The 27,886-nt window shown below is 35.7% G+C and overlaps 1 protein-coding gene across 1 annotated transcript in view; it reads right to left on the bottom strand.

The window, feature by feature from the left end:
- The window catches only part of LRP1B (LDL receptor related protein 1B), a 2,049,143-nt gene that overhangs the window by 132,028 nt on the left and 1,889,229 nt on the right, over positions 1 to 27,886 (bottom strand). The window contains exons 73-77 of the mRNA XM_043488135.1: positions 21,870 to 21,995; positions 21,012 to 21,149; positions 18,994 to 19,128; positions 15,632 to 15,751; positions 13,803 to 14,044 (exon numbers count right to left, since the gene is read on the bottom strand). Coding sequence (XP_043344070.1) covers positions 13,803 to 14,044; positions 15,632 to 15,751; positions 18,994 to 19,128; positions 21,012 to 21,149; positions 21,870 to 21,995 — 761 coding nt within the window. The remainder of the gene's footprint in view (positions 1 to 13,802; positions 14,045 to 15,631; positions 15,752 to 18,993; positions 19,129 to 21,011; positions 21,150 to 21,869; positions 21,996 to 27,886) is intronic.

Genomic DNA, 27,886 nt, shown 5'->3' on the forward strand with positions numbered 1-27,886 from the left:
AAAATAATTTGACTTCAATGAATAAATCTTGTATCTATAAGATATAGCAAGAAACACATAAAAAAGGAGAACAGAGAAGCAAATGTTTAGAGTGTGTTTTCAGAATCATTAGGTAAGCATCTTATAAATAAACTGTAATATTCAGTCTATGTAGCAGATAGATATATTTATATATATATATATGTATATGAATATGTACACATAAATTGGGCTTTTATAGTTCAATGTTTCATCCATCGAGTTCATTCAAATTATGAATATACATGTGTATATGTAGCAAGGTAATGCCCAAAATCCTTCAAGCTAGGCTTCAACAGTATGTGAACCAAGAAAGTCCAGATGTACAAGATGCGTTTAGAAAAGGCAGAGGGACCAGAGATGAAATTGCCAACATTTGTTGGACCATAGAAAAAGCAAGGGAATTCCAGCAAAATGTCGACTTCTGCTTCATTGACTATGCTAAAGCCTTTGACTGTGTGGATCACAAAAAAACTGGAAAAATTTGAAGGGTATGGGAATAACAGTCCACCTTACCTGTTTCCTGAGAAACCTGTATGCAGGTCAAGAAACAACAGTTAGAATCAGACATGGAATAACAGACTGTTCAAAATTGGGAAAGGAGTACAACAAGGCTGAATATTGTCATCATGCTTATTTAACTTATATGCAGAGTACATCTTGTGAAATGCCAGGCTAGTTGAAGTTCAAGCTGGAATCAAGACTATCAGGAGAAATATCAACAAGCTCAGATATGCAGATGATAGCACTCTAATGGCAGAGAGAGAAGAGGAACTAAAGAGCCTCTTGATGAAGGTGAAAGTGGAGGCTGAAAAAGCTGGCTTAAAACTGAACATTCAAAAAATGAAGATAATGGATGGCATCTGGTCCCATCACTTCATGGCAAATTGAAGGGGAAAAAGAGTGACATATTTTATTTTCCTGGGCTCCAAAATCTCTCTAGATAGTAAATGCAGCCATGGAATTAAAAGATGCTTGCTCCTTGGAAGGAAAACTATGACAAACCTAGACAGCATATTAAAAAGTAGAGACATCGCTTTGCCAGCAAAGGTCCATCTAGTCAAAACTTTTCCAGTAGTCATGTACGGATGTGAGAGTTGGACCATGATGAAGGCTGAGAACCAAAGAATTGATGCTTTTGAATTATGGTGCTAGAGAAGACTCTTCAAAGTTCCTTAGTTGCAAGTCAATCCTAAAGGAAATTAACCTTGAATATTCACTTGAAAGACTGACGCTGAAGCTGAAACTCCAATCCTTTGGCCACCTGACAGGTAGAGCTGACTCATTGGAAAAGACCCTGATGCTGAGAAAGACTGAAGGCAGGAGGAGAAGAGAGCAACAAAGGATAAGATGGTTGGATAGCATAAGTGACTCAGTGCACATGAGTTTGAGCAAACTGTGGGAGATAGCGAAGGACAGGGAAGCCTGCCATGCTGAGTTCATGGGGTTGCAAAGACTTGGACACAACTTCTGGACTGAACAACAAGAAAGACTGTGAAGTTAGGTTGCTTTATTGTAAATGAAACATAATCTATTTATGGCTGGAAAAAATGTGTTTTTGAGGGTTTATGCATATTCTCATGGGGAGAAGGCGGGAAGGGTATGTTGGGAGATGAGGCTAAACATCATGGAGAGGTTTGTAAGACCATGATTTTTCAATGTAAATATTTAAGGAGGGCGATATGATGCTGAGGTTTTATTCTAAGATTATTTTGCCTGTGGTATGAAGAATGGCTTGGGACTGGGGACCAAGGGGATACCAGAAACTCAGACGAGGTTTATTCAATGGACTCCAGAGGAAAGATTGTGAAATTTTAGTCTAGGCTTTTGTGAAACAAAAGTGGATAAAAATGAGACATTTCTGGAGGTAAAAATATTTAAACTTGTGATAAATTGAATACCAAGGATGAGAAGCATAACTTGTAAAGGATAGCTTTCAAGAATGATATGCTATTGCCATGCATCCCCAAGATTTTCAATTAATTTATTGTTTCTAATTTAAAAAGTGTATCTACTTCACAACAGGTCTTGTTCTAAGTGCTAGGATTATAGTAGTAGAATAGGAAAAAAGAAAACTGCCACTGCTTCTGGATATTTATTTATAGTGAGGTAAGACAGACAATAGGTTATAAATATAATAAATGAATAAATTATGTGGCAGTAAAAAAGTACTATGGAAATGCAAAAGAGCAGGACATTGAGGATTTCAGGATGGGAATGGGGTAAGAGATTACAATTATCAGTAAGTTATGCATTCAGATGACATTTAAACAAAGAATTGAAGGAGTTCAGGAATTGAATCATGTAGGATATCTGGCTGAAAGGCATTTTAGGGCAAAAGACCATTTCAGGAAAGGCCTTACTTTAGTAGGTAGTGATGGGTTTCAGAAATAGCAGAGCTTCCCTGGTGAAGAGTGAGTAAAGGGGAAAGTAGTGAAGATAATCAGAGAAGTAACAGGAGACCAGATCTTTTAAAACCTTAAGAAATGTTAGGAGAATTTCAGTCTTTTCAATGGAAAACCATTGAACATTTTTGAAGATGTGATGTAAGCTGATTGTGCTTTATACAGGGCATTCTGGTTATTGTTTTGTGAGTCATAAGGATAGCAAAGAGATCAATTAGAAGGGTATTGCATTCATTCAGAAGAAAGGCGAAGGTGGTTCAAAACTAGATCCTTGCAGTCAAGCTGATGTTATGGTAATCAGCTCCTAGACATACTTTGAAGGTACATTCAATAACATTGCCTGATTTTGGAGTTATGAAAGAAGCAGAGGGGCCAGCAGTGCCTCTGATTTTCACTTTGAGCACCTAGAAAACTGAGTTGCCATTAAGTGACATTGGGGAAGCAGATTTTGTGGATCATATGAGAAGTTTATTTTTAGGCATGTGTGCTACCTTGGGGATTTTTTTTTAACATCCAAAAGGAAAAGCAAGCAGTTAGATAGAGCCTGGTCTCAATTAGGCAATTTTTAGCATGTGATTTTATGTTAAACCATGAACTCCATTAGGAAGTGAGGAAGCTAGAAAGAAGAGGATCATGGTCAGAGCCTGGGGCATTCCAATATTAAAAGGAAAGCAGAAAAGGATCTAGCCAAAGATATTGAGAGGTGAGGAAAAGGAGAGAACAATAAAAGAATAATTATACTGGTGATTCATCTCAGAACTATTTTGTATTAGTTATTATCACATCAAATGAAGTAACAAAGAAAAAGAGCTACTTAAAGGTTAACTGGACAGACTCTTACTGTTAGTATGTAGAAAAAGATTTCTCAACTCTGGCACTATTGGTGTTTTGGGCAGAATAATTCCTTGCTGTGAGGAACTAATTCATTCATTGTAGGGTGTTAAGCATCCTCCCTGGCCTCTACTCACTTGATGCCAACAGCAGTCCTCAACGCTGAGAATCCAAAATGTCTTCAGACATTACCTAATGTCCTCTGGGGTTAAAGGTCATCCCCGGTGGAGCACCGCTGATTTGGAACTACTGAATGCTCTCTGATGATGCCCCTCCCTCCATGACTCTAAGCATTTTTCAAGGTCCTTAATGTATTTCTGTTTTCAGATTTTTTGAACACTCCTTTGTTTTCCTTCACTTGATCTTTCAGCAGTATACTAGAAATATAACCAAAACTTCCTTTTCAAAACACTTTTTTTTTCTCTTAGTTTCTGTGATTCTACAGTCTCTTGTTTTATTCTAACGCGCACTGGCTGGTCCTTGCCATCGTTTTAATCTAGTCTCAGAGCTTGGTTCCAGTTCCTTCTTAATTTCCCCCGGAAATCAAACCTGGTTTCATGGTTTTAGATATCCCCTCAATTTTTCTATTCCTTAATGCAAATCCAGTCCAGAGATCTAAGATAAAGCCTTGACTACATCACTGCAAATCTGACTTTCTCATTGTATCTCTTACTGGACTTAGCATAATTAAAACCGAACCCACAATTTTCCATTTTCAGTATCCTTCAAATTATACAATCCAGGAAACCAGGTGTCAGTCTGGAATCCTTTCTGTCCTCATTTTTCACATTCATTCTATTTGCAAACATTTTTTCCTTAAGATTCTACTCACTACCTTTCACTTCATTGAGACTATAGCAGAGCAATATACCACCATTTCTATGGGAGCATAGCCCTTCTATGTGGCCTCCTTCTGTTATAGTCTTTTCTCCCACCAAATCCATTCTCCACAGAAAAAATAAAAGAGTTGTCTTATATATAACGAAGATGGCATTACTTCCTTCTCATTTCTTAGGTCTTAGCTCAAATCTCTCTTCAAATGTGCCTTTATTAATCATCTTACTCAAACCTATATCATTCAAGTTTTTATCTCTAAGTCCATTTTTTACTTTCTTCAAGACATCTTTCAAAAATTGGATTTTTTGTATTTATTTCTGTGTTCAGAGAAGGCAATGGCACCCCACTCCAGTACTCTTGCCAGAAAATCCCATGGACGGAGGAGCCTGGTAGGCTGCAGTCCATGGGGTCGCTAAGAGTCAGACACGACTGAGCGACTTCACTTTCACTTTTCACTTTCATGCATTGGAGAAAGAAATGGCAACCCACACCAGTGTTCTTGCCTGTAGAATCTCAGGGACGGGGGAGCCTGGTGGGCTGCCGTCTATGGGGTCACACAGAGTTGGATACGACTGAAGCGATTTAGCAGCAGCAGCAGTATTTATGTGTTAGTTTAGTTGATTTTGTCTTTGTTCCATAGAATATAAACTTCATGAGGACAAGATTCTGTTATTTTTATTGTATTCCAAGAACCCTAACAAACAAACTCTCCAGATCTAACAAACAAAACTCTCTAATAATGCTTTGCATGCATGCCAGGCTGCTTCAGGCGTGGCCAACTCTTTGCGACCCTATGTGCTATAGCCCACCAGGCTCCTCTGTCTATGGGATTCTCTGGGCAACAACACTTGAGTGGGTTGCCATGCCATTCTCCACGGTATCTTCCTGACCCAGGGATAGAACCTGTGTCTCTTAGGCCTCCTGCATTGGCAGGCAGGTTGTTTACCACTAGGGCCACCTGGGAAGCCCAAATAATGCTTCGGGTATGAATGAGTACAACTTGACTGGTCACCTTAAGATGCTATGCAATCTGATCAATAATTTAGTATTATTAATTGCATAATTTTATGTTTTATATGGTCTTAAAAGATTTATGTTCAGTAAAATTTTGACAATTGATCACAACTATTCTAGAACCATTAATTCTAATCAGTATGCATTATTGAGTGCCTGTCTTATTAATCAATAACAATCAAGCCACAGTATGACAGTAATGTAGTAGCTGATAGCTTCAGATCTCTTCCAAGGTAATCATAATAAATTATTTTAGTTGTTGACTGATTTGAATAAACTATGATGGTTTTAAAAGTATTTTAGCCAAGCAATTATATTTCAATTTAGTTTCAATTTAGAGTTTAATGGTGTCTTAAATTTATAATGGGCTTCCCAGGTGGTGCTAGTGGTAAAGAACCTGCCTGCCAATGCTGGAGACATAAGAGACTCTGATTCCACCCCCGGGTTGGGAAAATCACCTGGAGCAGGGCATGGCAACTCATTCCAGTATTCTTGCCTGGAGAATCCCATGGACAGAGGGAGCCTGGTGGCCTACAGTCCATGGGGTTGCAAAGAATCAGACACAACTAAAGTGACTTAGCATGCATGCATGTAAATTTATAATATGAAAAAAAAGAAATAAAAAAAAAACTATCAATTTTTACCACTACCCAAATGTCCTAAAACAAGACTTTGAAGTTTTTGCTAAAATTTATGTACACATACTTATGTCTGGGTACATTATTGTTGTTTAGTTGCTAAGTCATGTCTGACTCTTTGCAACCCCATGGACAATAGCCCTGTAGGCTCTTCTGTCCGTGGTATTTTCTAGACAAGAATACTGGAGAGGGTTGCCCTTTCCTTCTAGGGGATCTTGCCAACCCAGGGATCAAACCTGTGTCTCATGCATTGGCAGGACGATTCTTTACTGCTGAGGCACCATGGAAGCCTGTGGTTACATAGGAATACTTGTAAATTTATGTATGCATGTGTGTATGTGTGTGAGATGTACACACAGACCCATATTATTGGGGAGGAGATTTATAGCTAGGACTCCAATTAAAAACTGAAACCTATTAAAGAAAACTTAATTGAATATTTTGTTAAAGCTTTTCAGGAAAACTGGTTTTAATCAACTTTTTAAGAAAAAGGTATGATTATTCATGAATAAAATTATATTTATTCTGAACAATTTCTTTTGCATAATGGGGAATATGCCAAGCATGGTATTTCATATTCACTTCTTAAGACCAGGTAGATCAGATGAACCATTTGTTTTGCTCAGGAATATTCAGCTCTTTAATGGTAAAATCTAATGTGGATAGTTAAAGTTATTTGCATTTTTCAAGCATTGACCTACTTTATAGTGCTTGCTATCATTTATCTAGCATTTCATACTAGAAATGATAAATTGCCAGAAAGTATGTACAATTGTTGCATAATGCTATCATATCCTCTTCTGACTACTAAAATTCAAATTCAGAAATCTCATTATGCTTTACATATAGATTGAATCATGTCAGTCTTTTAAGTTTTAAATTATTTAATTTTCTTAAAGGAAAAAAAAAACTATCCATTTTGTATAGCTCAAGGGGTTAGAAAATCATAGGCATTTCTATCTATAAATAACTTAGTCTGCATGTGAATTTTAAATTTGCAATCCTAATTGCTATTCCAACCATTTTCACGTTTTCACAGAAGAGAAATTCTCTTCACGATTTCTAAAAGAGATCATGTTAATAATTATTTTTCTTTAGAATGGACTTCAGTTACTATTTAGTTGCCTGAGCAATATTTTCTGATTTCTGATACAACATATTTTCTGCCCTTTTCTGAAGTAAAACATACGCCAATGTTTCCTGTATCTTTGAATATACCTTCAAGATATCCTGTCATCACGTGGATATCTCCTGCGACTACAAGTGTGCTGTCTGCCATGTGCAGCTTTTTGTGACACCACTGACTGCAGCCCACTAGGCTTCTCTGTTAAAGGAATTTTCCAGACAAGAATACCGGAGCGGGTTGCCATTTTCTACTCCAGGGGATCTTCCTGACCTGCATCTTCTGCATTGGCAGGTGGATTCTTTACTAGTAAGCCACATGGGAATCCACTGATAATAGAGTAATAACTAAAGCATCCATAGTTTGATTTGCATATTCTTTCTTTCACCTATCGATTCAGAGAGAGAAATCAATGGACCATATTCAGCTCAGGGAAAAATTTTAAGTTTTATTTTCTGAGGAGTGGGGAATTCTCAGGTAAGTAGCATTTGTGCCAAACCTTAGAAGATGAAATAGACTGCAGGAAATCATAACCGACTCCAGTATTCTTGCCTGGAGAATTTCATGGACATAGGAGCCTTGTGGGTTACAATCCACGGGATCACTAAGAGTTGCACACGATGAACAACTAACACTTACTTACACTTCATTAAACTACTGTATGACTGTGTGGTGACAGTTAAAAGAGCAAGTATCATACATTGCAGGGAAATTCATGGGGGTAAAAATCAATTCTTTATACACAAGATGGATTTCAGAGAAATAAATACAAATTGTCCAGGTAATAGCTGGATAAATATAAACTATGTCACATTTTTTAAAAAAAAAAAAACACACATATTTACTATTGGAAGGGACTTTAGAACTTTTCTACTTCAGAACACTAGTTGGTTTCCAGATGAATGGAGATGTAGCAAGTATTTAAAGTTAAGTCTAAAATTTGTCATGTTTTAGTTGCATGGCCATAGATAAGCCATCTAATCATTCTAGAACACACATTGCTCATTAAATTAAGGTGGTGAGAATGGATTTATTTCATATTTATAATATCGAGATATCAGGGTTACAAGGTAGTTTAGTAATCAAAATTAAACAATTACCTTTATCAGTGTAGCCTTAAGGATATTTTATATGTACATATATATATATATACACATACACATAACACACTGGTAAGAATTTATATGGAATGCTTAATGGTTTAGAACATGGTGCTAAAATTCATGGCTCAGAGATTCCAGCCTTATAAGCATGACATTTCGTTAGTTATAATGGGATTTTAGAAAATGTACCATTCTACTATTCACTTTTTTCCCTTGTGAATACTATTAGTCAAGGGTAGGTCTAATAATAGAGAGAGAAACAAACAAATGGAAAGAATAGATTATGTGATACATCTAATTACTACCAATAAAATAATAATGAAGCTTCAAATCCTTTTAGAAAAAGGCTAATAACTTTTCACTGATGGTGAAAGACTCTGTACTATATTAATAAAATTTTTAAAAATGTAAAATATATAAAGGTTTAAAATTTGCAAATATAATATACAAATGAAATTTATACATTTATGTTCTTGACTGTATAAGAATAAAAAATTAGCTATCAAGTAAGTTTGACTCCTGACTTACAATAAACAGTCACTGGAAGTTACTGGTTATACTAATTTTTTTTTTCTTTAAACAACCAGTTTCTCAGTCGCTCAGTTGTGTCTGACTCTTTGTGACCCCGTTGGATGTAGCCTACCAGGCTCCTCTCTCCATGGGATTCTTCAGGTAAGAATACTGGAGTGGGTTGCCATTTCCTTCTCCAGGGGATCTTCCCGACCCAGGGATCGAACCTGGGTCTCCCATGTTGCAGGCAGATGCTTTAACCTCTGAGCCAGCAGGGAAGCTAAAGAATGCTCAAAATACCGCACAACTGCACTCATCTCACATACTAGTAAAGTAATGCTCAAAATTCTCCAAGCCAGGCTTCAGCAATACCTGAACCGCAAACTTCCAGATGTTCAAGCTGGTTTTAGAAGAGGGGTGGGACAAGAGATCAAAGTGCCAACATCTGCTGGATCATTAAAAAAGCAAGAGAGTTCCAAAAAACATCTATTTCTGCTTTATTGACTATGCCAAAGCCTTGACTGTGTGGATCACAATAAACTGTAGACATTCTGAAAGAGATGGGAATACCAGACCACCTGACCTGCCTCTTAAGAAACCTGTATGCAGGTCAGGAAGCAACAGTTAGAACTGGACATGGAACAACACACTGGTTCCAAATAAGAAAAGGAGTACGTCAAGCCTGTATATTGTCACCCTGCTTATTGAACTTATATGCAGAGTATATCATGAGAAACGCTGTGCTGGAAGAAGCACAAGTTGGAATCAAGATTGCCGGGAGAAATATCAATAGCCTCAGATATGCAGATGACACCACTCTTATGGCGGAAAGTGAAGAAGAACTAAAGAGCCTCTTGATGAAAGTGAAAGAAGAGAGTGAAAAAGTTGGCTTAAAGCTCAACATTCAGAAAACTAAGATCATGGCATCTGGTCCCATCATTTCATGGCAAATGGATGGGGAAACACTGGAAACTGGCTGACTTTATTTTTCCGGGCTCCAAAATCACTGCAGATGGTGATTGCAGCCATGAAATTAAAAGACGCTTACTCCTTGGAAGGAAAGTTATGACCAACCTAAACAGCATATTAAAAAGCAGAGACATTACTTTGCCAACAAAGGTCCATATAGTCAAGGCTATGGTTTTTCCAGTAGTCATGTATGGATGTGAGAGTTGGACTATACAGAAAGCTGAGTGCCAAAGAATTGATGCTTTTGAACTGTGTTGTTGGAGAAGACTCTTGAGAGTCCCTTGGACTGCAAGGAGATCCAGCCAGTCCATCCTAAAGGAGATCAGTCCTGGGTGCTCATTGGAGGGACTGATTTTGAAGCTGCAACTCCAATACTTTGGCCACCTGATGTGAAAAGCTGACTGATTTGAAAAGACACTGATGCTGGTAAATATTGAGGGCAGGAGGAGAAGGGGACAACAGAGGATGAGATGGTTGGATGGCATCACCGACTCAATGGACATGGGTTTGGGTGGACTCCGGGAGTTGGTGATGGACAGGGAGGCCTGGTGTGCTGTGGTTCATGGGATCGCAAAGAGTGGGACACAACTGAGCAACTGAACTGAACAGAAACTGGAGGTTACTGATTGTGTTTATCCATCCCTCCAAGGACAAATATAAAAAATTATCAAATCATTTTCACTGGTTGTTATATACAAAATAAAGATATATTTTTAGCAACTATCAAATTCAGACAAGAGTAATTTGCAATTAATTTTTAATGTGAGATTATGCATTGTAGGGAAGAACATTTTGTCAATTATCATCAGCATCGCTGTCATCATCAACTCATCACTGTCATTATATCATTCTATTAATCCATACATTGTACAGGAGGTGATGATCAAGACCATCCCCCCAAAAAAATGCAGAAAGGCAAAATGGTTGTCTGAGGAAGCCTTACAAATAGCTGAGAAAACAAGAGATGCTAAGGCAAAGGAGAAAAGGAAAGGTATGCCTATTTGAACGCAGAGTTCCAAAGAACAGAAAGGAGAGATAAGAAAGCCTTCCTCAGTGATCAATGCAAAGAAATAGAGGAAAACAATAGACTTGAAAGACTAGAGATCTCGTCAAGAAAATTATAGATACCAAGGGAACATTTCATGCAAAGACGGGCACAATAAAGGACAGAAATATTATGGACATAACAGAAGCAGACGATATTAAGAGGTGGCAACAATATGCCAAATAACTACAGTAAAAGAGCTTCATGACCCAGATAACCATGATGGTGTGATCACTCACCTAGAGCCAGGTATCCTGGAATGCAAAGTCAAGTGGGCCTTAAGAAGCTTCACTGTGAACAAAGCTAGTGGAGGTGATGGAATTCCAGTTGAGCTATTTCAAATCTTAAAAGATGATGCTGTGAAAGTGCTGTACTCAATAAGCCAGCAAATTTGGAAAACTCAGCAGTGGCCCCAGGACTGGAAAATAGCAGTTTTTATTCCAATCCCAAAGAAAGACCATGCCAAAGAATGTTCAAAGTACCGCTCAATTGCACTCATCTCACACGCTAGCAAAGTAATGCTAAAAATTCTTCAAGCCAGGCTTCAACAGTATGTGAACCATGAGCTTCCAAATATTCAAGCTGGATTTAGAACAGGCAGAGGTTCCAGAGATCAAATTGCCAACATCCATTGGATCATTAAAAAACCAAGAGAGTTTCAGAAAAACATATTGACTATGCTAAACCCTGTGTCTGTGTGGATCACAACAAACTGTGGAATATTCTGAAAGAGATGGGAATACCATACTGACCTGCCTCCTGAGAAATCTGTATGCAGGTCAAGAAGCAACAGTTAGAACTGGACACGGAACAACAGACTGGTTGCAAATCAGGAAAAGAGTATGTCAAGACTGTATATTGTCACCCTGCTTATTTAACTTGTATGCAGAGTACATCATGAGAAACGCTGGGCTGGAGGAAGCACAAGCTGGAATCAACATTACTAGGAGAAATATCAATAACCTCAGATACGCAGATGACCCTACCCTTATGGCAGAAAGTGAAGAACAAAAGAGCCTCTTGATGAAAGTGAAAGAGGACAATGAAAAAGTTGGCTTAAAACTCAACATTCAGAAAATGAAGATCATGGCATCTAACCCCATCACTTCATGGCAAATAGATGGGGAAACAACGGAAACAGTGACAGACTTTATTTTTTTGAGCTCCAAAATCATTGCAGATGGTAACTGTAGCCATGAAATTAAAAGACGCTTGCTCCTTGGAAGAAAAGCTATGACCAACCTAGGCAGCATATTAAAGAGCAGAGATATTAGTTTGCCAACTAGTCAAATCTATGGTTTTTCCAATAGTCTTGTATGGATGTTAGAGTTGGACTATAAAGAAAGCTGAGTGCCAAAGAATTGATGCTTTTGAACTGTGTATTGGAGAAGACTCTTGAGAGTCCTTTGAACTGCAAAGAGATCCAACCAGTCCATCCTAAAGGAGAGATCAGTCCTGAATATTCATTGGAAGGACTGATGCTGAAGCTGAAACTCCAACACTTTGGCCACCTGATGCGAAGAACTGACTCATTGGAAAAGACCCTGATGGTTGGAAAGATTGAAGGTGGGAGGAGAAAGAGACCTCAGAGGATGAGATGGTTGAATAGCATCACTGACTTGATAGACAGGAGTTTAAGAAACCTCCAGTAGCAGGTGATGGATAAGGAAGCCTGGTGTACTGCAGTCCATGGGGCTGCTAAGAGTTCAACAGGACTGAATGACTGAACTGAACTGAACTGAAATCTATACAGTGCTTATTATGTGCCAGGTACTATCAATACTAATGTACAGTATGTATGTGTGTGTGTATGTGTGTGTATTCTTCCCTAGAAACCTTATTAAATGGTGAAGATAGAGAAACTAAAAGGCTAGTAAAGAACAGGAACATGATTAAGCCCTGGGTAATATAACTTCATAATACTTCATTACCACTTCATTAATACATAAAATTATACCACAGGACCATGTTTTTGCAAAGTCAATGTCTGTTTTAGAGATAAAGTAAGCTAAAGGTAATCAAGACTGAGTCAGTCTTGATTATAATCTAATAGGATGATTATGTGTGGGTGATGGAGAGTAGAGTGATCCAGTGAAAGTTTGGCTTTATCCTCGACTAACACCTAATAGACCTACGTGTTAGTCATCCAGTCATGTCAGAGTCTGTGCAACCCACAGACTGTAGCCGGCCAGGCTCCTCTGGCCATGGGATTCTCCTGGTAAGAATACTGGAGGGGGTAGCCATTCCCTTCCCCAGGGGATCTTCCCAACTCATGGATCGAACCTGGGGTTCCTACATTGCAGGGAGATTATTTACCATCTGAGGCACCAGAGAAGTTGTCTTATAACACTGGGTTTGCAGGAGGAGGAGTTAAATAAATCACTCTGATATCGATGGATTTTTACTCACAGTTAATCTGACCTGAATTTAAAAGCTAATAATATTGCTTATTTTAAAACCAGCTTATTGCCACCTACTATGAATAAAAATAGTGTTTCAGATTCACATCAAATGATATTTATGGAGTTCAAATCTATGGTAGATACTATACTTGATTTTTTAGTTGTATGGGAATGGGCTAGGGCTCTCTCAAAATAAGTACTTCATCTGTTATTCTTGCCAGGTTACCTCAAAACATAAAATCCACAATAAATAGACATGCCCTCAAACAAAAAAGATAACCTAAAACCATAACTCTAAACAAATGTTTTAGCTTATTTTCTCTAAAGGAGTAACCATGATAATCAATGTGTCCGTCATATACCAGCAAACAACACTGCTCTATGTTGGATGTTCTCTGAAATATAGTTATTAGGAGTCAGAAGATATGCTTACACTATTGAATTGATCTCTTTCCCTAGAAGAGAAACAGATTTCTAATATTGTTAAAAATGAAACAATTTACCCTGTATATTTTTAAGTTGATTTTCTAATGTAAAAATGATGTGATGGTTTCCAATATGATCTCGTGATGAAAAAAAAAAACTCATATTTATAATATATTAAATACTATAAACTATTAAAAGTTCTAGAAATTTTAGGTACTATTAATTTCCATTCTTATATAACTATAGAAAATATATTAAAGAAAAACATTATATCATGCAATTAAAATGAAGTATATCCAGCTATAAGAATAAATGAGTAGGGATATTTTTACTTATATACAGGGAGATTATTGGGAGGAATCATTGATTAATTAACTCATAATCAAATATTGTGATTGACAAATTAAAAAAAAAAAACAGGAAAAAAACCAGGGGGAGGCATGAGTCATGAGCCTTCAAATATTCAATTACATTTACTTACAATCAAGCCACTGTTTGCTTGCCTTTTTTCTCTGCCATGGATCCTTTTGTAGAAAATTCCGCCTGGATTAAACTGAGTACTCCAAATAATCATATCTCTCTGATAATATACATCCATCCCTGTTATTCTTGAATTGTGTTCAATATGAGAAATTTGTTGATGATCGCCACTGTAGTTGAATGGATATATAAAACCCAGGATATCAGTGTCATTAGCAATGTAGAGAACTTGATCTTCAGAGCCTGGAGATTATTATAATAAAATACAAAAATAAAGTAAATTTCAACTAATGTAAAAGCAACAAATGTACTTTTAAATCATCTTGAATTGTTATTCTTAACACAGTTTCTTGCTCCATAAAATTAAACCAGCTTTATACCATCATTTAGTCTTCATAACTTATGTATAAAACGTACTTAAGTAACATTTCTAAGAGTTATTAATATAGGTTTTCTTTGGTCAAAGCTTACCTTGTGGCTAGAAATTTTTAGTAGTTACCCTTTTTATGAAGAGGGATTTATGTTCGGTAGGTCACAATATGTTTCAGTGCTTTGCATCTGAACATTCAGATACCATGTTTTGTACTCAGCCTCATACATTTCTGTTTTTAGTTTATGTACCTGAGTGATCATTACCTTTGGCTAACAAATAAAAAATTATGAGATGAAGAGTCTTCTTCTAATATTCACATATCTCAACAGTTCTCTTATCTTATTATACAAAGATAACAGTATTTATTGCCATAATCTCAATATTTTCTAGAATCTTGCTAAGCTAAAGGTAATCATGTAGCCTGAAGTTTTGACACCTACAATATAATATTGATGTCATTTGCATACATAGATAAGAAAACCCTAAGGTGAATCCTGAAAATATTAATGAAAATATTAATGAAACCATAAAGAAAAACTGAATTTCAAATTAAAAAAAAACAAAAATCAATAACTAACACACAAGTTCAACTCTATAGACCAACAGCTCTCCCTTAGTGGATGTTTATCATGTGATAGAAGCTGCATCAAGCCTTTGACAATTTATCACCTCTTACAACAACATGGAAAGTAAGGATTTGGCCTCCCATTTTAGAGATGAAGAACTGAGGCTCTGAGAGTTTAATAACTTCTCTGAGTACACACAATCAGAGGGGATCAGTGCTGGATTCAAACACAAGTCTAACTCCATAGCCATCCTTGCTTGATTCACTATATCATGTTGCTTTCCCGTTCTAGTAGCTGTCTTATTAACATTGCTAATCATTCCCTGTAGTTAACAATATTTAAATTATAATATTATTTAGTAAAAACATAAGTGCATTAAAATCCACATTGAAGAAAGCCATACCTGTCATTTAATTTTTAAAAAGTGATATTCTTAAGTAGAGGAGGTCTGGATTTTAAAACATAATTTTATTTTAAAACTTTTAAGTTCTTATTCAAAATTCCATTCTCCTTATAATGCTAACCTTTAATTTAACCTGTTATTTTTATCCCAGTGGTGCAATATTTCCTTGGGTATACTGAGAGCAGGCCATACAGGAAGACATTTCATATTCTATCACACTGGTTTTTGAAGTTCTACCCCCTTCTGACAAATTGTTTCAAACACAAATGTGATTTTAAGAGTAGCCAAGTATTTGACAGTCATATAAACCTTCCCAGATTAATTAAGAATGATAATAAACTGGCCAAATATACCAGTCTTAAGAAGAAATTTATTTTATATTTTCAGGCATTAAGCCATTGTTAAAATGCAATATGAAACATTTTTCCCCATAAGATGTTTATACAGAAATTATAATAACATTTAAAATCATGGTTATTTATCTTTACCTTTTGCTATGCAGGTGTTATTTCTTTCTTGAAAATTCTGGTGACACACACATTTATATGATCCTTCTATATTTATACATTGGTGGGAACATGTGCCAAATACCAAACATTCATTAAGGTCTAGAAAAGAAGAGCTCAAAATAGTATCATCATATCCCCAATTAGTACTTTCATTCTTTCCTCATTTCAACAAAGAAAAATTTATTTTGTGTGCTTCAACTTCTTATTCCTATGTCTTTCATTGTCTTTTCAAACTCTTACATTGCTCTGTGATATTTTCTGGCCATAACCATTTTTTTCCTCAATATTTTCACTATAATGACTCATCAATTGTGCATTGCTTGTTAATCCACTTAACATTTTGAAATATCCATTCCCTAGTATTTTCATTGACTCAAATAGACATATGTTGGTGTTTCTGATTACCTACCTCCATACATTTGTACATGTCATATGCTATTCTTTTGTCCTATAATACCCATGCTCATTTTATATAGTGAATTTCTACTTATCTCTCAAGATTCACCTGAAGTGAAGTCTTCCTTCATTTCCATCAATAAATGGCAATGAATATCCATCACATAGATTCTCCACTCTTTGCTAGCTTGGGATTTCTCTCTTATGCCATTCTCACACTATATTTCATATATGTGGTAACATATCCACTACTTGACTGAAGTCATAAATTAGTATTTAATCATTGTTTTATTGCCAGCATTTTGGACAATTCATGACAAAGAATGAAGACATAGATAATATACTTCTGGCTTCATAATAGAAAGTGACAATGTAATAAGAAGGGCCAACTGAATAAAAAAGCAAATAAATAATAAAATCCTGAATACTTGTATAAAATGAATAAAATATATGATTTTTAATAAAATCCTAAGTAATAAATAAATCTTAGGCAATAGTCAATGGCTTAACACATGCCCCAAAGTTTAAAATTTTAAGGTGATTCTGGTGAATCACCTAGTTTCTTTTGCTTCTGCTTTCAAACAGCTTAATTCCTCTGCCCCCTTAATCAATTATAGTTGCCCTAATAAATCTGTAAGATAAATCCTTCTCTTGAATCAGAGGAATTTAAGGATAAGCACAGCGGTAGTAATTATCTCTTGTTTAGCACTCAGCAGAGTCTTAAAACCTCAATTGTAGAGATAAGGACTTTCCCAGTGACATTTGTAAATGACAGTGCCAAGGCTTAAACTCAGACTTCCTGATTCTCAGGGCTCCGCTATGACACTTTGCCCAAGGTGAACCTAAGCACTCTCAGGAGTGCAATTCTGCATTTAATTGCAATACAGGGTAAAGAGCTAAAACTGTATTTCCTTGTTAACAAATGGTATACCAGGGATAAGTAAAATACATGGTATCAATTCTCAGTCATAAAAAAAAGTATTACAGTAAGGAGTTGTGCATTGATAATATGGGGAAGAATGTTTGATGGCATGCTGTTAAAAGAATCTCCTTGAGGTATCACATTGCAAGGATTCCCCACTGCTCTGCGACTTCCAAACCAGTTTGAGTCACGCAAATAAATGTTTTCTAAACTTTTATTGTATTATTGCAATAAATCTTTTAACAGTTAAAAAAAAGTTTTACAACATTTATTCTTTGGCATCTGTAACTTTGAACAGGAAGTCATTTGTTGCTATGGTTTCTCTTTGAACGGAAATCAAAATAAACAAAAATCTGCATGATTGGATAAAACTTTTATTTCCCTCACATGGCCCTGTATTGGCCAGAGTCACCATTTTCTCCTCATCTCCATAACCACCAAAATGTTTAGAGCTTTTGAAGACAGTGGACGAATCTCACACAAGTCTAGGACCTAGAATAGTGCCTGGCATACAACCATTATTAATCTATTTCTATTTCTTGATTCTTGTTCTCTCAAATTTTTCTTCCCTTTAGATATTTTATTTAAAGCGCTTTGGCTTTAAAATCAAATAGTGGTTTCCTGTGCTTTTTTTCAGCTACCTATAGTAAGGACACAAAAATTTAAATTCCTTGGATTACAAATCAAGATAATCTCTCTCCCCTTCTCCATACCAAGTCAAACTGCTTTTGTCTACTATCAAAACTTCATTTATTACGATTCACAGTGATTTAAAATGAATGTAGCTTGCAGGTCATATTTGCCATGGCATGTTACTAAAAATGAAGAAATTTTCAAGAATACATTTTCTAAACTTAGTATATACAGGAAACAGAGCCCACTATACAAAAATAAGCATTTGAAAATTGATGTTATATGAAAGTAAAATCTTGAACAGGTTTAAGTGTGTGTTTTGACATAAAGTGTCTAGGAAAGAAGAAATAATCTAGTCTTGAGAAATTATTCACTTTTTTATTAAAATAGAGAAACTTAAGTTGCCAGTTTTCAACATTCCCTGTTAATAAAGAGATAAAATATCGTGAATAATCCAAACACATATACAACTTAAAAGCACAAATGTGACATAAAAATATACATATATGACACATATATGACATGATTAAAAGTATTTCCTCTATGGATGAGTGCAATTAATTTTTAAAATTCCATCTTGATTGACACAATGTAAAATCACTTTTATTTAGCCAAGAATAACACAAGGTGACATTAGAGAAGAGAGCAGATAGGTGAAAACATTTTACAACTTGAATTTGCCCTGGATAAATCAGACTTAGACAATTTAGGTTTGGCTCTAATTATAGTACCAATTTTAGTGGAGAAACTGGCAGAAAGTGCATTTAGGTCTGTATTTCATGGCAGTAAAGTCCTAGTGAAAATTATATTTAGATAGAACTTACTATGAGATTCCTGTTCCCCTAGATGCTCAATTTTTAAATGATCACAAGTAAGTTGACAGAGATTTATTTAAATCCTGTCTTTGAATTTTAGGAGACACTCTTGATAATAACATAAAGCACTGTTTAGGACGTTGTGTTAGGATAAAAACCCACCATTCTCTAAAAGCAAATTACCTATTGCAGTATTGCAAATGCCACAACTTAAAAGAAATGGGTCATCATAAACATATTCTTTCATGAATTGCTGCTAATTCTTCAATAGCTTCTGAACAAGCAATTTCGTTATTTGCATTTCAAAACAGAATTGTAGCAATACAATTGAAATTCCTGCAGGTCTGAATCTGCTATAGAAAAGGCTTTATAAGCCTCAGCAATGGTTAGCTTAGCAATGCAAACAAACAGGCTCTTGACCCCAGGGACTTTCACTCTCATAAGTAAAATGATATCCCGCAGATATGTACCATTCGGATGAAAATCAGTCCTCTGTCATCTCACAATTTAGCAGCCCTGGGAGTCTTTCATAACCTAGAGATTTAAGAGCAAGCTGTTCAGGAAATGTACTATACCTTCACACTGTCTGTTTTTCATGTTTCTCTGAAATCCAGGCTTACAGCGGCAGAAAACAGATGTTTTTATTTGATTACAATATGCATCATCTCCACATGGATTCACATTATCTTCACAGGTATACTCATTGGGAGCTAGGATTTAAAAATATGATCAAAACTAATATAATTCTAATTCCTGAAGTGGGAGTTTACTATTTTTCTTAATTTAAAATTACATTTATTGAAACCCTTATTATTCCATAGATTATTCTTTTTGAATTTATAAGGTCATGATCTTCTCTTCATATAAGCCTTCATTTCTTATAAAAGAATAGAAGCCGATAAAAACCAAAATCATTTATACTGAATATAGTTTAGACCAAGCTACCAGCAGCTGATATTTATAGCTGTTATTAAGCTATACTACTTTCTAAAAGGAATTCACATCAATGGTTCTAATGATAGGCTACCTTTACCACAATATCATTTGAATGTATGAGAATCACATTCTTCTCTAAGAATGAAAACATTTCCTAGAAGCTACCTAGAGATGTAGGCATCTATTGTTAACTTAAACTTAGTATTCAGGGACTCAGTCAAGAGTACTACCATGTTACTCAAGCAAGAGGTTAAATCATCAGTTCTTAAACATATACAGGGAGCAGCATTTGAGTGTGTATCATGTTCCAATGGACATGGGTTGCAATACAATTTAGGACAGATTATGTGTTATTTGCAGTTTCTAGCAGGGTATTTTGGGGAAGGCAATGGCACCCCACTCCAGTGTTCTTGCCTGGAGAATCCCAGGGATGGGGGAGCCTGGTGGGCTGCCGTCTATGGGGTCGCACAGAGTCAGAAACGACTGAAGTGACTTAGCAGCAGCAGGGTATTTGCAACTTCATTGCTTTATCTCCAATTCAGGAAAATGTTTTAGAGTACAAATAAAGGAGATGGAATATTATAGGGGTAACATTGAATGATCTATTTTCTACTTAAGCAAATTCAATTACTGAAAAATATGAGAGCCTTAATTATCAGAATTATAATTATTACTAAATCCCATTGATTTTGGATATTTTGCAATTAATTAAGCTGTGCAGGCACACTCAAGTCATGTCTGACTCTTTGCAGCCCCATGAACTGCAGCCCACCAGGCTCCCCTGTTCATGGGATCATCCAGGCAAGAATACTGGAGTGGGTTGCCATTTCCTTCTTCAGGGGATTTTCCTGACCCAGGGATTGAATCTGCAAGTCTTGCATCTCCTGCTTTAGCAGGCTTTACCAGCTGAGGGTTCTTTACCAGTTGAGACACCAGCGAAGCCCCATTAATGAAGATACACCAGTGTAATTATACCATGATTGAGATAAATATGGCCATATCCTGGTGGATACTGCTTCATCAACCAGTGGGGAATAACTTACATACAAATCAGAAAAAATAAAAGACTCACTCATTTGTGACTTTTATAAGCAATCAGAATTTAGGGTCACAAGCTTAATTATTTTTCTCAATATGAAAAATCAGATATCAAACATGAAACACAAAATTATTAATAATCAAGATCTCATGACTCAAGTATCATAACACTCTAACAATAAAATAACAATATCTTCTTTGAGAATGGCTCAGCAATGGAGTGAACTTTTAAAGCATTAAATATATTATTAAGATGTTTATCATCATTCAACCTAATATAACCATAAAATTCAAAAACTACTAAATTTATATTTTGTAAAATAAAATATTAAGGAATATAGATTTCTTTGCTGATATCAGAGTCTGTATTTGAATACTGAGTTTCCAGCTTCAGCTTTAACAGCTGAAGGCAAAATCAGCCTTGCCTACCTCATACTTTCTGTTATTAATTTAAGTGATATTCTAAGGTTATTTTGGCAAAGGCTTTTTTAAAAAAAAAGTATTACTTAAGCATGTTTTGAAGAGCAATCTTTTCTCACAGCAATAAAGAAAATTTTAGGCATGTTGAAGCAGAAATTCAACTTGCATGTTGTTGCACTTTAACAGGAAACAAACTCACCTATTCTGCAGCCTTGTTCATCTGAACCATCTCCACAGTCATCAAGTTGATCACACTGAAGGTCCATGGGGATACATTTTTTATTACTGCAAGCAAACTCATCTTTTTTACAAGGTCTTGCTTTATATGTAAGCTTACCTATGAAGTTATTAAAAAAAAAAGATCAGTGCTTCACAGAATCAAAACAAATTTACTGAGTCTGTAACAGTTTTAAGATTTTTACTAAACGCTATGAAAAACATGGATCCATAATCCTTTATTTGAAGCTCTTGGGGCTAAATGAAAAATTTCTGAAATTTTTGAACCTTAGAAAAAATAACACTATATTTACCCTATAGTAAATAACTATATTTCCACGTGAAAATGTTTGAATATTTACCAAAAGTGAGATTCTTTTTTAAAGTAATATAAACTATCTCAGGTCAGGTCAAGTCAGGTTCTGTCACCAAATGATTTTGCTGAATATTTCAGTAAGGTATTTAGTTTTTTGAATTTTAATTTCTGAATTGTGTAAAAGGGACTGTGTACACACATACACAATCTATATAAACACCCCACTAAAGAAACTGTTTAACAGAATATTTTAAACCACTATGCCGTTTCTCTCATGCAGTACATTCTGGAATAAAATACCTATAACCAATGGAGATTTACAGACTTGGAGAGATTCAGTTGCACAGCTCTATTATGCATATGAAATGTTAGTGGATTATCTTCACATACTGTCAGAAAATCAAGTGCTGATAATCTGCCATCAGACATGCCACATGAAAATATTTTTTTTAATTTCTTGAGCCCTAATCACTGTATTATCTGTAGTTCACATGGAATCAATTATTTTGCATTAAATGGATTTACCACCACAGGGATCTTCATCTGAGTTGTCCCCACAGTCGTCGATCCCATTGCAAATTTGCTCAGGCTGCAGGCATATTCTGTTATTTCTGCATCTGTGAGGTCTTGTGGGTGGGCAAAGAAATTTGTCTGAAAAGAAGAAAAAAAAAGCAGCTCCTTTGGGTATACTGACTTACGAAGAACCATCTTTCTTTTGTCATCTTTTTATTTTCTTCCTTTTCAAATCCATGATCTACCTTTTCGGAATATCTCTTATTGTGGAAATTGCTTACATGCAGCTATGAGAAAAATGTGTGATAATAGAAGTTATGATCCTAGTTATTTAGATTAATTACAGAAGAGAGTGCACAGCTGAAATGCTGAATGAAGTAAGGAAAAGAGTCAAACGTCACGGTCTTATTTACAAATGCCTTATCTTAGCTGAGTTTCTCTAGTGTACCAAATTAATTTATGCCCACGTTTTATATAACATGGCAGGAACAGTTATCTGAAAGAGCAATTTCACACAGAATAGAGCTTGAGCAAGCATATGTTACAGATCCAAAACTGAAAAAATAGGTCATTCAGGAAAAAAAAAAAAATCCCAATAACACTAGAGCTGCATTTCTCAATCTCTGTCTGTCTCCTTGAACAAACAGGTAGATATGTATTTAAGGCACATAAGGTGATCTTATTTATTCATGTTGTGTGTGTGTGTGTGTGTGTGCAATTTAAAGAAGCAATGAAATCCAGGGAAGTTTACACTTGTCTTTTCCATCACTACAGAATCTGAAGACCTGTACCGCTAAAGTATGAAGCATCTTTAATGTCTTCTCTTCCTCACATGTAGGACAATCCAGGGCCCGTTGCTGGCTGGTCTCCTCATATTCTCACTCTAGAATTCTCTGCTTAGACAGATCATTCTCATAGATTTACTTGACACTATCCTCTGGAGACTTTCAATTTTCTATATAATTCTAGCATCTCACAATTAATTATAGTATGTTCCGTGGGGAATTTAAAATTCAACAATTTCAAAACTCAATTCTTCATTATCTTCCCTTGACCTCTGTCTCCTCAGACAAACTATCTTATTTCCATAGTTCAGTTAGTGGCACATCATAGGCACAAGTTTAGGATTATCCTACGTGTACCTTCCCATTATGCTTCAACTCTTATTAGTCAACAAGTGCAGTTGGAATTGTCCCCAAATTTGCCCACTCATCTCCATGCACACCAGTTACAACTCCAGAAGCTCAGCTCTTCACTCTTTGTTACAGAGATGACTGTAGTAGAATCCTTAATGTCTGTTTCATTGCTCAACCTAAAATCTTCCCAAAGCTACCAGAACAGTCATCTGATCATTTCTTTCATAGTTATCTGTCACTTCCAGAATAAAATGTATGGTATTTTATTTGGCATAATAGACTAATAATCTTGTCCATGCCACTCCTACAGGCTCATCCCTTGTCACTCTTAGGATTCTAGCAATACCACTTTATTAGCTCCTTAAATATGCCACATCCCTTTTTTGCCTGACTTTCTTGCTTTAATTAAAATTTGGTTCACATTCTAAGCAGAGTTCCTCCCCTTCAGGTTTTTTAGGAACTGACTGTTCTCAGTCACTTCAGTCGCATTCAACTCTGTGACCTATGGACTGTAGCCCACCAGGCTCCTCTGTCCATGGGGTTCTCCAGGCAAGCATATGGAGTGGGTAGCCATGCACTGCTCCAGGGGACCTTCCCAGCCCAGGAATCGAACCCATATCTCTGGCATCTCCTGCACTGTAGGCAGTTGGGAAGTGCATTAACACACTAAGACCCCCTAAATCTTGTTCCCATTAGCTCATGGTATCAGAAAGTGGAGAAGCCAACCTATAGATCTGTCTCCTGACTGCCTTCAGAAGGCCTGTAACTGGTCTGTTATCAGCTGTACGCAGCCCTCTGAATGCATGGTTTCTCCAGCCCCGCAGAGCCCCTTAAACTGCTGCTGTAAAATTGCTCAAATCTCACATTATCCCATAGTTTTCTACCATAGCTTCCAGAACTCTGCTACTATATATTCCTATTCCTTTTTAAAAAATAAACTAAAACCAAAACTGTTATTTTGAGGTCCATGCATTTGGTTATGTTTTTTTCTCGCATTATTTTCTCATCAATCTTATAAACATCATCCCCTCCCAATTCACTGAAGTTTGTAGCACCTTTCCTCACAGTTCTTCTCTCTATCCAAATTATTCCAGCCTCCTAGGTGACATCAAAATCCATATGAGAAAACCAGCCAATAAATGCACCTCTTAGCTTCCTGAATTTTTCATACCACATATTCTTTTATTATAATCCAGCTAGGCCAACCTTTCTTCTAGAATGTTGTGCACACGGGTGGACTTCAACAAATTTATCTTAATTCAGCCAATGACAGTTCCCATTGCTTGCAGATAAGAAACATTTACTGATATAGCTGAAGGTATTATTTCCAATTGCTTCATTTACAAAGCCACTGATTTTAATGATCCAAATTCAGACTACAATCTTCAATTATCCAACTTCTTAATTCAACCAGTCTCATTAAGGACACTTTTTCAGTCTTACCTGAAACATTAGTCCCTTGATACTAACTCTTACCTATTCACCAATAGGTAAGTCTAACTCTTACCTATTCACCAATGCCTTTTTTCTTTTTATTTCCCTTTCTGCTGACATTAGATTCTAAATTCTATTTGTTTTTATGATTTTAATAGCTTTGCTGAGGGCTAATTTACATTCCATAACAAGTAGTAGTCATTTAAATGTACCACATTCTATTTCTTAATTTACTTATTTGATATTGATAACCTATTATATTTTGAACATTTTTCTAAGTATTAATACTTAGTCTAAATGATCTGCATTCTCTGGCACTTTTGCTTTTATCCTTCTTAATTATCTAACAGAATCCCCAAACTTAGGTAAATGAAGCCATCTGCTATCCCAGTGTGTGCATTTGGGAAGCCTAGGAATGCTGTAGATAATCATACTGCAGTGCTGACTGCTATCACAAATATGAATATTTATCAATGTCAGATAGGCCCTGAACACTACTTGGAAATCACTCATTTATATCTATATTTATATATTTTTTTTATACATAATGTCATTCTTACCCTTTGAATCAATAATGATTCAAATCTATGTTCCTTTCAAGTCTCCCTACCACACCAACTTTTCACATTCTATATATGAACATACTTCCTTACTATACACAAATAAGTGGAAATAAAAAGATAAAAATTATTATATCAATAAACATCTGTCCCTCACCTGCATATACATATACTCTATCAACTCATTTTGAGGGGTCACTTCTGTTGTTGTTGTTCAATTGTTAAGTCCTGTCCAATTTTTTGCTATCCCGTGGGCTGAAGTCCCCCAGGCTTCCCTGTCCTTCACTATGTCCTGAAGTTTGCTCAGATTCATATTCACTGGGTTGGTGATGCTATCTAACCATCACATCCTCTCTTGTCCCCTTCTCCCTTTTGCATTCAATCTTTCCCAGCATCAGGGTCTTTTCCAATGATTCAGCTCTTCAAGGGGTCACTACCCTTATATAAAGCTGACTGTTTTAACTTGCACTGAAACTCAATTTCCCTGCCTCTTCAGGAACCATTTCATCTTTTTTGTAATATTTTATTACCTTGGTATTTTTCTTGCCATACTTCATTTTTTTTTCCTAATCATCTTACTACTCACCTGAGTCTCTTCTGGCTACTCATATTTATTTAGATGTTTGGTGCCCTTGATATTCTATCTTAATCCTTTTCTTTTATGTTTTGCTCCCTTTCTGCCTGAATCTTACAAATTCCATAGAACTTACTCTACATTTTCATAGAATTTACTACATTTTCTGCTGACCGTCAAACTTATATTTCTAGACCAGCTCTTTAAGCTCTAGAACCAAACACCTAGCATCTCCTTGTGATCTGTACTTAATGTCTCCTCAAATACATCCAAGCCAGACTTCTAACCTTTACTTGCAAACTGTTCCTTTTCCTGTGTTCCCCAGCTATTCAAATGTACAAGCAAGAACAGCCTATAAATTACACTTGCCAACTTCCTCTCTCTTTCTCTTCCTATGTCCGATCCATTATTTATTCCAATTCATTTTGCTTTTAAAATCACAATCAAATTGTGTATACGTTGCCATCATGTGCTGTCATTATCTTAATCCAAGCTACCAGCATAGATTGCCTTGAGTTCTGCAATTATCTTAACTATTCTTGCCTCTTTCTATCCAAATCTGTGAAATAGAAATATGACTCTGTGCCTCCTCTACTTAAAACTCTATAATATTTTCAGTTGGTTTCAAGATAAATCTAAAAATCCCTCCCCAGACTCACAAAGTTTCAGGTATCTCTCCTGTTAGTTCAATTTTGTCCATTATCTAGCATGCTCTGTATTCGCCAAGCACACGTATCATTCAACTCCTCTAGTAAACTGTGGTTTGCTCTATCTCACGGCCTTTCTACATCTTGTTTCCTTTGCCTAAAATATTGTGTCATCCACTCCCACTCCATCCCTTTCACCTACTTGGATGCTATAAATCTCTCAGACTCAAACTCAAATGTTACTTCTCATAAAGTGAGACTGAATAAAACCCTATATAGAATAAAACTGCAAAATTCTATATTTGTATAATTTATTATACTTCTTTCAGCACATATATCATAGTTTGTAACTATGTGTTTTGTGATCATTAATATTCCTCTTCCACTAGATTCTCAGCTCTGCGAAGTTAGGGTTCCTATCTGTTTCTCTCATCATTATCTCACCAAAAACAATCATTATCTCTAGTTTAACAGCTATTAAATGAATGAATGATACTTTCCCCCACACTGTTCTCTATACCTATGGTGTATTTTAGTCTACTTTTAATTTTCTTTCAGGCAGAGTTCATTTTATCCCTCTACACCTTGTCTTTATTTAATTCTACTATTGCTAGAAATATAATACCTGGAAATTATTATTTTCCAACCAGAATATGATCTCCTTGTCAAAGAAACCATGTCCTATGTTTTTAGCACAGTCTCCATCACATCAAAACTTGACTCATTGTTGATACTTATGACTGAGGGGAATGCAAAAACATTCACAGAATTAAGCTGGATGTATTTTACAAGTTTTCCAACAACTGTGTAATATGTCCTTTAGAATCACTTTCTGGCCCTGGAAATGGATCTGTGGGGTGTGATCTGGAGCCCCACATGGTTAATTAGTTTCCAAACAAATCCTATACCATTCACTAGTTTTTGTGCTGAAATGGAATACAGAATAGAGGAAAAAACATATTTTATTAAAAATAATAGTTTCTGGCTTGTCTTGGTAAACTTTGAAATATTTTTGAATTTGAAAAAATTTCAAGTAAAACACTTGAAATATTTTTTTCAAGTATTATGATTCAGAAATAATGCTATCGCTGGTGATTCTCTAGAATTCACTCTGTAATGTTGTGTAGAAGAACTGAAATTGAAATTTAGTTACGTTACTTATCAGGGGTACCTATAGAGAACAATTCTCCAAACACTACCTTTTTCAAGTTTTAAAACATGCTTAAAATAAAGCCACCTCCTTGCTTTGGAGCTTTTTATTCAACTGAGTCAATATCAACATCTATAAAAAATTAGTATAACTTGATTTACCAAATAGAACACGGAATATAAGTACATATATGTACATGTAACTACATATATTTATGCTATGTTTTCTTTAATTCACCTGATGTGAATATTTATATTTATATCCAAAGCAGTAGCATTTTTCTTTAAACTAAAAGTTAAATTTCCTTTTTATGTTGATTAGAAACAAAGAATGACATTAAGAATGACAATATTTACCAAATACAGGAAATTGTTTAATTTGGTGATCTAAAGCTGTGCATTTAGAGTTGTTGGTTGCACAATATACTTGTGACAAATGTCAGTCAGAAGTAACTTGAATTTGAATTAGAAATAAATTTTAAGATTTTTCAGACTTAAATGTTAAATAACTCCTAAATGTAGTTATCTG

Source organism: Cervus canadensis, chromosome 15, assembly GCF_019320065.1.
Source record: "Cervus canadensis isolate Bull #8, Minnesota chromosome 15, ASM1932006v1, whole genome shotgun sequence".
Classification (NCBI taxonomy): Eukaryota; Metazoa; Chordata; class Mammalia; order Artiodactyla; family Cervidae; genus Cervus; species Cervus canadensis.